This window comes from Lineus longissimus, chromosome 7 (assembly GCF_910592395.1).
Source record: "Lineus longissimus chromosome 7, tnLinLong1.2, whole genome shotgun sequence".
Lineage (NCBI taxonomy): Eukaryota > Metazoa > Nemertea > Pilidiophora > Heteronemertea > Lineidae > Lineus > Lineus longissimus.
Window position 1 is genome coordinate 12,950,440 of NC_088314.1, and position 15,611 is coordinate 12,966,050.

Sequence of the window (15,611 nt, forward strand, 5' to 3'; positions counted from 1 at the left end):
GGGCATGCCGAGACACATAGAACTAGCATAGGCTATCTATTTTTTAGGGTCGGATAGCCAATGGGTTGCAGCCCACCCCTCCCACAAGTTAATCTGCCTGCCCTGTGACCCCTGGCTGCCTTGCCTGCTCCTGCTTACCGGCCCCACTCCCTTTTTCCAAATCGCCGATGTCTTGCCTCTCTTTAGTGCCGGATGCTGCACCTTATGAAAACCGATACTATTATCACGCCCCAATAAGGAGGCGGGGGTGGGGTGGGGGGGGGGGGGGGGGGTAGGCGAAGGGTTGTCGGGAAAGTGGCCTGGTACCCGTATGCTCTTTTTGCCGGGGATACCACTCGTTACCCCTCTCCTAAGTTTAGCTATAGGCCTACCTGGCGGGGGTGTGCGGGTGGGGGAAGGGTGGCAGGGAAATTGGCCTGGACGTACCCGTATGCTCTTTTTGCCAGGGATACCACTCGCCACCCCTCCCCTAAGTCTAGCTCCCTCGATCACAATCATGCTTTGGGATTAATTGATAAGCTATATGATAGTGCAATCACCAAACCCTACTTCGTAAGTGTTTTATATGGCCTTCGATCCGTTGAGAACGAAACGACTGCTACATATATACTTTTGTACTGTTCTGTCGTGGCACAGGTAGTTGTATTGTGTGGCCTAGTAAAAGGCCCCCAAAGTGAAAGATATACCCAAACCATACCATCATGTACTATGTAGGATGTAGCCTACATAGCAGACCCCCTATAGTATACCATACCACCAGTAGGCCTAGCTAGGCCTATGTACCCTACTACGTGTCCCACCTAGTGACCTAGGGTCGGGAAAACAGACTATTTTAACAATAGGCGTATGCATGTCATCATACATGTAGGCCTGTCAATAGTCAACTGTCATGATAGTAGGCCTACTATACTAGGGGGCTACATGATAAATATTACATGGTTTACCAGCAGTCTACCACAGTTCCCATCATCAAGTGTACATAACACCTATAACGGTCGTTATACGTGTACCTATTCTTAATATCATCATACATATTACATGTCATAAAAGATGTTGTGACGTATTTTCTGCTTCATTTAAGATTCGTTTCTTCATTTCAGGAAATGTCTTCCAAATGCCGAGTCAAAATTACTGATGACCAGCGAAAAAAGTTAATTGCCCACTTCAATGGTGGATGAACTCCACAAAGCGGTCATGCCATTCAAAAATTGAAGAGGTGGCAAAAGAATTAGGATTGGAGTTCAAAAATGTGAAGGTAGGTTCTGAAAAAGGAATGTTCTTTGTGTTAAAATCTGAAATAATAGGACTAGAGTTTATGGAGCCTTCTCTGCAATGGATAGCCTTCGCTATTTATAAAAACAATTTCCTGTGCTAGAAATCTGCAATTGTACATTGTACATTGTGAATTTTTACTGAAGGATGGTACAATTTCACACTGCAGAATAAAAATTCTTGTGCAATGGTTTGTTACATATTTTTATATACTTTCAACTCGGCTGTGTAAGACCAGATCATATATTTCTTGCCCGCCCATTACAGACATGTAGGATTAACCAAAATCACGATTCCAACCAGTGAGGTATGACGAGAATTTTTATAGGCCTACTACCCCTAACCTGGATGAATATCCTTATGAATAAACATCATAAATGTGGTATTGGGCAGTATTATCAACCTGGGAGTATTTCAGTATTTCATTGAAAACCATGCAAGGCCCTCCTGTTCACCTCAGTGGCACAATAAAGAAGAGGAAGCCAAGTTCATATAATATTTTTTTAAAAGAAAGGAAGGAGACCATGAAAGGTGAATATTTTCTTCTTAGTTCATGAAGAAAAAAATTCTGTAGTTTTACCAGGTAGTTACTAAGTATTAATGACCTCCCGGCAGCAACATATTTTTTTTCTTCTGGAATATTTGTGGATCCTTAGAAATTTGAAAACGAATTGGATCTAATGCACTTCTGTGAAAGATAAACTAGAAAATAAACAATTTAACTACTGGGTACATTGTATTCTGTTAGATGTCTGCAGGGGGGGGGGGGGGGGGGGGGGGGGTGGACTGCAGAGCTCTTGCAAAATTGCAGATGATTTGGTGCTTAATAGTAAGATTAGAATGGAGTTAATCTTTGCTTTATGAATTGATTTTCTAAAGGCCGCCTTTAATTTAAAGATTGTGAATAACCTTCATCTTTTATCCATCAGGTAAACCTCCTGGTGAACAGTTCCAGGCCTGGGCCAACGAGTGGAATGCCCTTTCTCCTGCAGCCAAGAAGGGCTTCCATGAAAAAAAGGGAGTCGTTGGACATCAGACCAACAAATGAAAGGGAACGGATGGCCAGGGTGGAATTTCTTTGGCGCAAATTGATGAAGCTGTAAGTAATGCTACTTAAAATACATTGTACTGTCAATGTAAGTCAGTTGCTGGCTTACCTGGCATGAAACCCCAGTGTTCTAATGGCGAAACTTTGTGGTCTGTTTTAAATTTGGCTGAACTGAACTCGAAATACTGCCCTGATGCATTACTGACTTGGTGACCTAGATAAATATACACTTACATTGTATGCAAATAACGTCACAACATGAGAGCAGAGTTGAAGACCTGGACCCGGTTTCACAAAGAATCTTAAGTTTTCTGTATATTTTCTTGGTGGTGCTCTCGATGAAACTTAATTTCTTCTTTGTGTATGCAGCCTTATGTGTCGTAACCTTTTTTGTGCCATTGGATTTCTGTTTGATATCCCTGTTACAAAAGTTTACATGATCTACATCTACCCCGCTCATTTCAGAGTTTTTTGTATTAATTCTTAATCCTTCCTGTTTTTGATTTTGTAGTGTCAAGAACTGGCAACTTATGGAACGGATGTGTTCCTCCTCAGTTGTGACGTCAAGTCGGGGAAAGAGGTTGTCCTTGGAAATGGGAGGGGAAAGTCTTCCTGGGAAAGTTTCCCAGTTGTGCGACCAATTTTCGTCTGCACTGTAGATCTGGTAAGCTTTGGCTCAAGTTTGTTTTCTACCGGGTGATCAATGCTGGTTGATTTCTCATTTCACTGAAACTTCATTGAAAAGAATATACATGTAGTTCTTTTTTTGGAAGAGGAGCTGGTTTGGTTAAACAACTACATTTAGGTACTGTAATGTACCCATTGGATTATTCTTATTTTTTAAGCTTACATTTGGTTTTTAACCTTTCTGGCTGTTAGATACTGGTAATATAATCTTACCAATTAATGTTGTTTTTTACTTTAAGGTGTATTGGATACTCAGGCTGCTGTTGGAACCAGCACATCAGGCATGTCAGGTCAAACTAGAGACCTCGAAAAGAGGGTTAGGGAGGCTCTTAATACTGCATATTGTAAGTTTCGTTTGTTTTGGTTTACTTCTTTAATTGCAAGGTGACACACCATTTCAGGCTTCTTCATTATTTCTTTTTTTGGTGAGTTAACTTTAACAGGTATTATATGGTGAAACATTGTCAATTTAAATTTATATCTTCTTTATTACGTTACAGGTGTTTCTACTGGTAGGGACCGTTTCCCTTACAGTGATCACCACAAAGTCAATGTTCATGGACTACCGGATGGACTTCACATTCCACAGTCTTTTGGGAGCATCGGGAAAGCCAAACTCCAAGAACTCCTGGAAGTTATACCACAGTTAAAGTTTGTGGTAAACCCGTAAGTTCAATTTTCCAAACTCATAGGACCTATGTTAGATACATGTATGCAGAACTTTCACAAGTAGTGGTTGCGTGCAAGACCATTTTTACCACTGCTGGATCCGAGCCTTATAGTAATAGTTACCAATAACTAAGCATCCAATGTGCCCTATTTGTGTTTTTACACGCACACTGTTGATTTGTTGATTTTGTTACCCAGCTTTGATTTTTGAATCTTGCTCTACCCCAAGCACCACAGCAGAGCCAACACATGATGATGATGAAGAAAGGACATTCTAAAAGGCCTTAGTCACAGTATATCATTGTTTCTAATACAAAATACATTACGCCTCGTTTTGATCGGAGCGGTCTTGGTATCGTAACCAATGACCGCCTGGGTAGGTATAAAATTCTGAATTTTAGCAGACGAATTATTTTCACCAAGAAGCAACGACTCAGCCCCACAAAACAATGTCAAGAACACGAGATTTTGAAGTATTCCCCGATATATTGGGATTTGTGAAGTAGGGAGGATACCCGAGGACTCTTTCGAGGTCGTCAGTCAGGATTCAGAAGAGGTCAAAGACGAGGAAATGGTAGAAATCGAGCTAGCAGACTGGGAATTCCCTTGCTGCGTGACGTCATCTTCACAAGCAACAATATGGCGGAGTTCCGGACACCAGGCTGGATCATTCTTTGACGAAAACGGAACATATATACCTTTCAAATCGTATTTAATTTGTTTAATTTTGAAACCTTTTAGAATAGAAATTAATACCTCGCTGTCGGTCATTGGTTGTATAATCAAGACCGCTCGGGTAGACCTCAAATTACGTCCAAAACCCTCGGCGAAGCGCCTCGGGTTTTGGACTGCATTTTCGGTCTACCCGAGCGGTCTTGATTATACAACCAATGACCGCCAGCTCGGTATTAATTCCTTAAACCAACACCTCTACCTCCAGGTAATGTCCCTGTTTGTTTGGCCTTCTGCATTCATATGCTAATAGTAGAAGCATTTTGACATTGATCAGGTCTCCAGTGTTGACAGATACATACTAACATAGCTAAATGTGATTGATGTCATAACCCAAATTATGGCATGTTAAATTCGAGTCCAGTAACCATGAATGAACTGCAAAAACTGAGAAAATGGTTATTGCTCATACATGCCTAGAATTGTTTTGAAGTGGACGTATATCTTCAGGCTATTTTTAGTAAGGCTTGAAGTAGTGTGGGTAACTCTAAATTGGTTCGTGCGTTAATATATGTTACTTAAACGGTACTCTGTGTTACATTGCAGTATGCCACAGCTAGAACCAGTGGATGGTGAAAACACCGGTACTCCCCTCTCAGATGATGAAGAATCTCTCCCATCATTAGATCAAGCTAGTGTCAGTGTTAGTGGTGAGCATTGATACTTAGGCGTTATTTGATAACGTTTGGTGTTGGTGTATCACAACGACGTCACAGGATTGCCTAAAATATGCTTCATTCTGTTATGTTGCTGTGCAACCTTTGCTAATTCTTATTCTCTATTCTATCAGCTATGCCAATGCTCAATTATCTTGCTGGAGGTGGGATTGGAGATGCTCCAGTGATTCAAAGTAAGTACAAAAACTACAACAGACTACTGCATTTAAACTGGAGCAGTGTCATAATGGCACTGGTTGAAAGTCATTATCACAAGCCTATCGGCGTCTGATTCACAATGTGGTTTGTGAGGAGTGTCATAGTCGTCAACAGTGTAGCTTACGTATTTCGAAGACCAGTGGAATTGGCGGCGTCAAATTATTAGTGAAATTTATAATTTACAAATTACAAATTACAAATCGTTTATTGAAACCGTGTAAAAAGTTACATTTTACATAAGATGAAAGTACGATGACCATAAGTGCAGTGTGGACACATTCGGTAAGAAGAAAGAGTGGGAGAAGATTGGTGATCATAAATAGGTATGTAGTATTCAGCAGTGTTGACCTACAAGGTTCTAATATATATAGTAATCAGCTATACAGTCTTTCTTATCTGGTAAGCAAAAGGAAGTAAAATTGTCGTGGGGGGCTGGCGATTATTGGCTATGGCAGTTTACGGCACACGATTTGATGGAGAGTTTCATGCATTCATGTAAGTGTAGGACTGCAGCGTTATGCCAGCTATGAAAAGTTCGAAATGTGGCAACTATTTGAAACAATCGGCATCTATCACAGGTAGTCTATGATGTTTGTGAATTTATGATCATAACAATGTATTGCAATTAATGACTAAAATCCTTGTGGATGATGTTTAGGATGACCCATTTTCAACTAGCAGAGAATGAAGCAGCCAGCAAAAGAATGAATACCCTAATGGCTGCAGATGACTGGAGACCAGGACCATTTATTCAGCCATAAGGTTGTTTCCTGTCAAGAATTGACAAGTTGTCAAGAATTGACAAGTTGAGAATGTGTCAACCATTCAAAACACCAAGACGAAATTTACTAGCAAACTTTACCATGAGGCTTGGCCAACCTATTCCAAAGATATGAATGAACAGCCTGAGGACAACGTCACAACCTGGGTTTGAGACCAAATGCAGGGACACTTATCTTCTATATTCATCAACATGCCTGACAGTTGGTGCCATCTAGCGCAAAGCATGATGAACTAAATAACTGGTGTGACATTGTTGTGGATTTGGTGGTGTGCAGCTGGAGGAATGGACAATGTCACAACCAGGGTTCCTACATTATATAAAGTGGAACCTCCGTTAGTAGACACCTCTCTATTAAAGACAACCTTTCCAATAAGGACACTAGTTTTGGTCCCAAATTGGTTGTTTCCATTCAATTTTGACTTCTCTAATCAGTCTTTGGGTGTTCCGAATGCTTGACACATTTCGAACATGTTTTGGTTGGAAACAACCCTACAGTCTTACACTTATGGCTGAATGAATGACAGTGCATTTTCGTGTAAGCTCGGTGACGAAATGCTGCGACACTATTCGTCACCAACATGCTTGATGGGTGGTGCCATCTGCACAAAGGACGATGAATTAAATAACTGATGTGACATTGGGTGATATGAATAAAGACTAGCAAATGCTTTTACTTCAATTTTGTACAGAAAGGCCTAGTGTAAATGTACATGGAGTTTTAGATAAAAGCATTTGCTAGTCTTTATTCAAAATCACCCATTGTCGCTGCATTTGCAGGTGTCCACATCGAAGAGTAGATGATGTCACTACATGTACCAGGGTTTGTACTTTCATATACAGTGGACCTACTTTTTGTGGACACCTTTCTATTGAGGACAACCTCTTTAATAAGGACAGTAGTTTTTGGTTCCAAATTGGTTGTTTCCATTCAACTCGACTTCTCAGATTAGGACACCTCTCTGTTAAAACAGCACTTTTCCGTCCCTGGGGCATTTCTGGAAATTTCATGCTATAGAGCAATTGGTTCAGCTAAGTGACAAGAACAGTACTATAAGACGGTTTTAAAAAGTTGAAAATTATTTATTTAAATGACATATGAATGGTTCAGCAGTAATTGGCAGTGTGCATTATGTAATGAAATATGATTTACATAATATAACATTTTTGTGACAAATAGTACAGATGATGGATAAATCGATACAGTGGATAGCTGTTAGAATATGCAATACATGCAATAGCATTTGTTTTTATTGAGATTTTGCGAGAACCAAGTGGTATTTTGACAAGATAATTGAAAGCCAATAACACTACAAGAACATGACTTCAATACATTGACATTGTAGTACCGGTACTTGGTATACTAAAAATATTCAAAGATGGGTATCTTGAGTTAAAGTACAAGATGTATGAATGAAGGAGGCACTCGGGTAAGAAATGGTGTCGCTAATGAAAGATTAGAATTAAGACATATCTCTGTATTTCATGTGGTGTACTGACAAATGGTGCAGTTTGTTAGCAATTTTGTACATAGTTGGTGTGTCATGTTTATTCATACATCTTGCTATATAAAAGCGAGTGAGAGAGGCATTGTGACATTGGAGTGTTGTATATATCTATAGAATATGTGACCCGTCACAGCAAAACCAGGTACATGTCGCACAGAAGATGAGCCTAAATGACACCAGGAGATAATGGAACAAATTGATGTGCTCATATTTTGCAAAAGGCAGACAATAGATAAATGAACAAACAGTCCGTCTCAACCTGCCAAGCTCAGAGCGACATGTGCCTGGTTTTGCTGTAACGGGTCACATATACAAAGTTTACATAAAACAAGATTTGTATGTTTATTTAGGAGGAGTACAAAAGTTGTATATAAAATGCCGACTTCATAATGATTTATAGGACACAAAATTTGACATGACAGCATTTTATAAAATATGAATAATCTATAATGAGAATAGTTTTGTAGCACCAATGATTTGAAAAAACTGAATTTATTTATTGCATGAATAGAACACAAAAAACAGGATGATTACATGACTGTCACATGCGTGAAATATATTGTCATGGATGGGCATTGGGAACAAAAAGAATTGCTGTTATCAGCTGCATTGGTAGCGATTGCTTTAGCTGATTTGCAGAAACTGACAGGAATGAGAATGTTGATATAGTGTTAAAAAAATATTTTTATAACATACATTGCATTCAAATAACACTAAGAAGTAGACGAGTACTAATTTCGCACACTTGAAAATATATGGACATTGACTGTCACTGGTAGTGGTAGTAGAGTAATTACATGCCATCAGCAGCACTAATTCAGACAGTTTTCGCTGTGCTTCAGTAACTGACTGGAATGACTAAGTTTGATTGTACTGAAATGATACATAATAACGTACATTGCATAAACAAAATGATTACAAGATTTGTACTGTCTTGAAATATATGGACAGGGACAGTCACTGGAAGTTTGACATGCCATCAGTTGCACTGCTCCCGACAGTTTTCACTGTGCTTCAGTAACTGACTGGAATGACTAAGTTTGATTGTTCTGTATTTGCCTCCATTTGGATTTTGTGAACAAAAGTTACTAACCTTGTGTAATTGAAGTGTCGAATTCGCCTTGGTCGAAATGATAATACAGTAAATAAATCTATTGAATGTTGCTGAAAAGAAAACATTTACTACCCCTGCGAAATTCGACTGGAAATTGTCGGCAAAAGCCGGCAATTTCCACCTAATTCCAAACTATTTTTCCTTGCCAGGAGGCTGGAATTAGCTGGAAATTCCAGAAAATGTCAGGGCTGGAGTTTGGCGGTATTTTGGTAAATGGCAGTGCCAGAAAATGCCAGCTCTGGAAAAAGCTGGCATAACCTGGCATTAGCTGGAACCTAATTTCCAGAGCTGGAATTAGGTGGAAAAATCTTGACCCAGGCCTTCCAGCTGATTACCAATGTCAGGGCTGTCATTTATTGGAAATAGCTGGCATTAGTTGACATTAGCTGGAAATTACAAATTCAGCAAGCAACGACGAATGTCAGGGCTGTCATTTATTGGAAATAGCTGGCATTAGTTGACATTAGCTGGAAATTTAATATTGAGTATGTGACCTGCTCTACGTTTGAATCGATCAGAGCGCTGCACACTAATTAACAGGCGTTTTTTGTCACTCAACAGTGACTATGATTAGAATCGTTGTGATATGCAACAAGAAGATCTCTTGTCGTGGAGTAAAACCGATAATCGCTTGGTTTTGACTTTGCTGATTGCAATCTTGTCACACGCACCTGCGATTATCACCACAGACAGGCAATTTTTCACATGCAAACATGATTGCATGTTGATTTTGCTTGATCCCTGGCCGTGCGATTTCCAATTCTAATTCAATTTTGATGGCATCTGCAATTATAACTGCAAACAAGCAATTTCTGTCACACAGAAATATGATTAAAGGTTGCAGGTTGATTTTGCTTCCAACAGAGGTTGCTAGGATGACCAGTTCTTGTTGCGGGCACCTGAAATTATCTATGCAAACAAGTGATTTATGTCACTTGCAAACATGATTGCTGTGGCATTATCAAGTTTTGAGCATATGCCACTGACCTAATCCCTTAGTTTTCTGACACAATCTTGTCACACTGTTATAATGTAAATATCATTCTTGGTGTGTGTTGAATGGACTTACACGAGCATAAGAGGCCCATCATATAAAACGTAAGATTATTGCTTCACTCAGAGGCTCCTTGCAGACACCTCTGCCAGGCGGACACTTCCCCATTGCAGATGGTTTAAGTTGCCACATGACCTGGGTTGGAGTGCTCATCAATGCCGACTGGCGCCGTCAGGGCTCAATGCCCATCCTGGAGACAGCACGTCATTTACATCTTAGCTAATTGTGATCAGTTGATACGATGACGTCATTGACAATCACTGACAGGAAAATTTTGCCTCTCGTTTAATAATATAGATAGTGCAAAGTATTCACATTGTAATATTAGGCTCGTAAGTTTGAGGATCATGGATTGACCAGATTGGTGTGAATTGCCCCAGGGCCCAATGGAACATATGTGTTCCAATTTTAAGTCCAGACTTTACGAAACGTGCCGCGCTAACATACGGCCGCCACCGACGATGGACGCCACATCATCGCATAGGCTCACAAGGTGAGCCAAATAAAAAAGAGGTGCCGTTTTAACTGGATACCGTGACATCAACATGATGTTAACCACACATAGCACACTCTGTCACTTTGATGTCTGAAGGGCAGGGTTAAAGACGGGGACTGACGTCCAAAATGGATGTCCAAATAACATCACTGCACGACCTTGAAAAGAACGATGGAGCAAGCCGACTGTTGATTGACTCCATCACTACATGAGTCATGAGCTGTGGACATCTCCCATGCAAAATCTTACAGTTATGATACCGTCTGGGTCCACGATCATGCATACAATAATACAGGCTTACAGCAAATGCACTGATTCAGGCTTCTTCATATGCTAAAAAAACAACCTCAAGGCCTGTCCAGATTACCCTTTTGGCATTCATTTGAATCCTTATGTGTTCCAATTCAATTTGTGTAAACTTTGGATATCTTGATATCGAATTCGGGGTAAAAATCAAGAAATAAGAAGAGCTCCCGCATGATTTCTTTGTTTGACTTGAAAATTCAAACCTACAAGTTCCTGTCTGAGGTGTAATGCATCATGGGATAGGTCAGGTGATAAGACCACATGATAGAATTGCATAACATAATAGCAATTTGCATAATGCCAGCAAATGCCAGCTTTTTCCAACAATTGTCAGAAACATCGAATTTGAAATTTCCAGCTAATTCCAGCTCTGACAATCTCATAGTAAAGTGACAGAGATTTCCAGCGCTGGAACTTTTACGAAAAGTAAAGTTCCAGAAAATGCCAAGAATTTCCACCCCATGGATAAAGTTCCAGTTTTTGTCAGCTTTTGCCAGCTATAACTTTTCGATGAAACTCTCTAAATTCAAAGTGTCAGCTTATTCCAGCCAAGAGCTGGAAATTCCAGCTATTTCCAACAAAATCCACCTGAGGTAAAATTCATTTCGCAGGGGTACGTTAGAAGCCATGTACATGATAACACCACCACCACCATTATCAATATCATCACAAGTCAACTGGGGAATATGTGTGATATTTGTTCAAAACTTGCGTATATGGTATTTGCAGGTCTATTGTTTTGTAACATATTTTTCACTTTCAAAATTAACTTTTTTACTAGAAATTATGAATCAATACTAACCGTAAGAAGCGTATGAAATTACAGAAGGCCTTCGTCGAAAAATGTAATGTACTTGTACTCATTCGTGTCATTAAACCTGAAAGCAGCACAGCATAACAGTGAAATTACCGTGACATCAATGGATGTCAAACTAACGTAGTGACGTGAATTTGAATTCGAAGTGCACAATTTCACAATTAAGGTTTTGAACACATTGAGAACTGAAAAACTTCATACAAATGCTTTCACACCAATGATATGATTGTGGCGCTCCTGATGAGGTATCGCCCTCTGCTAAGCAGCTTTGGTCGTAACTAGGGTAAATGTTTTTTTCAAGTGATATGAGCGATGCAATACCTTAGTTACCACCAGCGCCACGTAGCAGTCAATGAAGTTGTGCTGGTACCCCATTAACGTCATGCTTCAAATTTGAAGAAATTAATATTACCTTCATCAAGTACGTAATATTACACCAGGCCTTTGTCGAAAATGTAGATCTCGGAAGTCTAACTGTATAAATGAAAGAAAACATCAATGTGACAATATGGTCTACTATGTATGAGGGGGAGAACGGGTATTTTCGGGACACTGGGATGGGCCGAAAATAACTGTCGGGATTCGGGATAGACATTCTAAAATACCTTGGTACCGTAAAGTCAACTTTTAAATGGAAAATGCATAAGCCTCGTTCTGAGAGCGGAGTGTTTTGGACACGCAACCAAGATGCTCTACCAAAGTTCCCTCGGGTTGCACTAAAATGTGGAAACCATGCACACGTCACGTCAATGGAATTTCGGCTCACTTCAGAAGTTTGAGGCGCTCAAAACACTGCTTCAAACACAAATCAGTCAAGGAAGCATCAACCACCCTAAGTTTTTTAATGAGCACTACACATATTTGCCGAGAAAAACGCTCCAAATAGCCCATTTGCGCGGATTTTAGCATCACTTGAGCGAGCCGATGCGGACTTCCTATGCGCGCTGTACAAAATGTACATGTCTCATTTTCTGTAACGTTGCCGTAATATAATGTAAACAATGGCGCTACCGGCGCTCCGGCCGGGCCGGCGATGGATGGAATTTGCCAAATTCGCACATATTCAAGTTATTTTCGTGGCCTATCTTTTTGAGTTTGAGGTATTTTAGAATAGAAATTGAACCCTCGGCTTCGGACCTTGGTTGAGTTACCAAGACACTCTCGGGTTGAGCTAAAATTTCTTCCAAACCCTCGCCTGTCGGCTCGGGTTTGGACTGTATTTTAGCTCCACCCGAGAGTGTCTTGGTAACTCAACCAAGGTCCTCCGCCTCGGGTTCAATTCCTTAACCCTTATTTTAGCGGGATTCGAGACAAGCCGTGTTTTGCGTCACGATTCGGCTAAAATTGCGTATTGGGAAACGGGATAAGCCTTTTTTCCTAACGGGACGTCGAGACAGTTACCCCCCCCCCCCCCTTCCCCGTTCCCACCCTCATGACATGTAGCATTGATTGTAGGCCTATTTTTACTCACAATCTATTTTTTTGTAATTGATAGGCCTACTGGTAGTATCAATGTGAAATATGCCACACGTTGGGAGCATGCAAGGCCTATAGTTATAGTACAATACACCATCATCACAATCAAATAAGTATTTCAATAATACACTGTCGACGAGAGTGAATGTTCAACCATCAATCACGTGCATTGTAGTGTACATCACATTCGAATTTCAAAACTACCACTTATTTTTGCCGTGAAACTGACCTGAGTTATCGAAACACCGTCACCCCTTCGAACGGATTACGAAAAGAGGAAGAAGCAGGTCCGCATTTATCGAAATATTGCTAAATATAATTGTCAAAATGTCGACCAAATTACCAATTAAATCACAATAAACTTATCAAATGTTCACTCATGCCTTTAGGTGAAAAAATACTGATTTTTCAATCATTCTCAATTTTACAAATCACCAATCACAAAAAGAAATAATGATGCAATTACCCAAAATAGATGAGATTTGACCACTGGTATAATTCCGCCATCTTGGATATCGGCATCGTCACCACCACTTCAAATTCTAAAGTCTTATTCAGGCCTAATATGTGTCACCTGCTGTGGTAAAATGGCTTGTTTTATCAATAAATAACAAAATATGATCTTTGTAAATAAAATCGGAGATCTTCTGGTGTGTTTTTATGTGAATTTATTACGAACTATCAATGCAGCGCAGGGCAGCCATCGTGTTCTCATGCGTAGTGGCGATGCGATAGCCATCCGCGGCACTGCTTTTCAAGATGGTGGCAATTGCCAAGTGCTAGAGGCGTTGTAAGGAAAATTGAGGGCAGGCCCCTAATGAATGAACTCTCAACGATATCGATATATTTTCGTAATTCCACCACAACTGTTCAACAATGAACGTCCACCGACAATCCCACTTAACGAATATTAATATCAATTCATATCATGTATCTTAAAACGCGTTTATTTCATTTTAAAAAGAGTTATCGAGTGAACGATGACCTCCTACCGTACCCTCGAAATAAACAGCCAAAATGACCACAAAAACACCTTTTTAGAAAAAAAACAGCGATTTTTACGAAATAAATGTCATCAGAGACGAAACTAGACACTAATTTAGCTAGGTATGCACAGTAATAGTACCTGAAGTGATCGATTTCAAGGAGAAATACACTGAAAACAACTTTTCAGGAACAGAAATAAGATCACATTGTGAATAATAGTAAATGCAACTACTAAATGTCTCCCTCCCCAAGTAAATGAAGTAACCATTTATGGTGACCATCATTATTTTTCTCCTTTTTAGGTGTGAACAGAGATGATGTAGTGCGACCAACAAAGAAATCCAAAATAACGGTTGGCATCAGAAAGAAGAAGGCAGGGAAACAGGTAGGACTTGAGCTGAATTATTTTCTAAATTATCCTTATTCAAGTTTAAAACATTTATTTGAATATTGAAATCAATTGATAAACTTAAAGGTTCATTTTGTAAACCTCCTCATCAAATGGCTAGAACCATATCCATAGCAATTTGTTGTCTTCATTCTAAACTCACCCAAACCATTTCTATCCACTCTTCCAGGTTGCAGATAAAGATGAACAGCTAAGTAAAGATGTAGCTGAACTTGCTGAAGCAAACCAAGGTACAATTAAGGATTTGTGTATTCGGTACTATGTTATGCAGCGGTCATTCAGAACAGTGTACCCAACCCCACCAGTAAGGCATTTCATGACAATTTGAGTCACAGAAAAATTTAATAGGGTCATAATTCGACATTTGTTCACCCCAGGACTTATTAGACATGGCAGAAATATTGGTGTCAAAACCTTTACCAGAGGGGGCTAGAGTTCTGATTGACTGCTGCATTGTGAATTCTCTCAAAATAGCGCTATACATTTACAGGCAGCCTCAATACTATAGCAAAAAAATCATATCTTTGTTGTTATTGCAAGTTTTCCAGGGGACTTGGCAAGTGCAATAACTCGCAATCAACTCACAACAAATACAATTCCTTTTCTGATATCTCTCTCAACAATTATTTCCAAATATATTTCAGGTATCGTGGAAAAGATAACAGCCCAACGGAAGAGTTCAGGACGGCTGCAGTACAAAGTGCAGTGGTTGGGCTACGATGTAAAAGATGACAGCTGGGAGCCATTGAACCACATCGACTCAGCTCACTCTCAAAAAATCCTCAAGAGATACTTAGCTGAACAAAAATAGCTTTGACTTGTACTTGATTGTATTGTTGTACAAATTAATAAAACAGCATTTAGTTTTTAATAATTTCTTTGTGGTACTTTTTTTATGGTTTTTGTCAAGTATTCAATGGCTACATCTTCATGTATGCATTGCTGTAATTAGGGCAATTGTCTGCAGAGATGATAGCTTTGAGTGCACAACTTGAGCAACGGTGACATTCAAACTCCAGTCTTCTTCTTTTTCTGAAAGAGTTTACTTCTGGACTTCTATTTCTAGCACTGTGTAGGAGTATAATTATTGTGTACCGGTACATCCATTGAAGTTACACATAGCTCATTCATTCTTTTCCCGCGAGGCACTTTCCACATTTTGGCTCACCGTAAGGGGAGTCTATACGATAGCGCTGTGTCCGTCGGCGGCGGCGGCGTCGACGTCGTCGTAGTCGTCGTCGTCGTCGTCGTCGTCGTCGTCCGTCGTATCCTGTTTCAGAAACAGTGGCACGTTTCTTAACCGCTAGGGCTATGAACTTGAAACTTTGTACACATCACCCCCTAGGTCAGGTGACCTCTGACACTGAATTTCGGTCCGAT

General features: G+C 39.9%; 1 protein-coding gene and 1 long non-coding RNA gene across 4 annotated transcripts; both read left to right on the forward strand.

Moving 5' to 3' along the window:
- The first annotated feature begins 281 nt into the window (after nt 1-281).
- LOC135490675 (uncharacterized) lies at nt 282-3,948 on the forward strand. Of its 3 annotated transcripts, none has more exons than XR_010447752.1 (6): nt 282-1,255; nt 2,202-2,371; nt 2,832-2,984; nt 3,247-3,351; nt 3,508-3,673; nt 3,875-3,948. It is a non-coding gene; the product is annotated as an uncharacterized LOC135490675 (long non-coding RNA). The 3 variants fall into 3 exon arrangements; XR_010447754.1 differs by having other exon boundaries at nt 3,906-3,948; XR_010447753.1 differs by lacking the exons at nt 282-1,255; nt 2,202-2,371 and adding an exon at nt 2,593-2,633.
- Nucleotides 3,949-4,601: 653 nt separating this feature from the next.
- On the forward strand, nt 4,602-15,105 carry LOC135490673 (M-phase phosphoprotein 8-like). The gene is made up of 6 exons (XM_064776005.1): nt 4,602-4,616; nt 4,955-5,058; nt 5,199-5,258; nt 14,125-14,207; nt 14,401-14,461; nt 14,876-15,105. Exons 2-6 carry the CDS (start codon nt 4,956-4,958, stop codon nt 15,040-15,042), a joined length of 474 nt encoding a protein of 157 aa, XP_064632075.1. The 5' UTR covers nt 4,602-4,616; nt 4,955; the 3' UTR covers nt 15,043-15,105.
- The last annotated feature ends 506 nt before the right edge of the window (nt 15,106-15,611 follow it).

Excerpts from the sequence above, each read along its gene's own strand:
- LOC135490673 (XM_064776005.1), top strand. The coding sequence starts at position 4,956 with ATGCCACAGCTAGAACCAGTGGATGGTGAAAACACCGGTACTCCCCTC. Across the intron at positions 5,059-5,198 it reads AGCTAGTGTCAGTGTTAGTG|CTATGCCAATGCTCAATTAT; the intron begins GTGAGCATTGAT and ends CTATTCTATCAG. Across the intron at positions 14,208-14,400 it reads AGAAGAAGGCAGGGAAACAG|GTTGCAGATAAAGATGAACA; the intron begins GTAGGACTTGAG and ends CCACTCTTCCAG.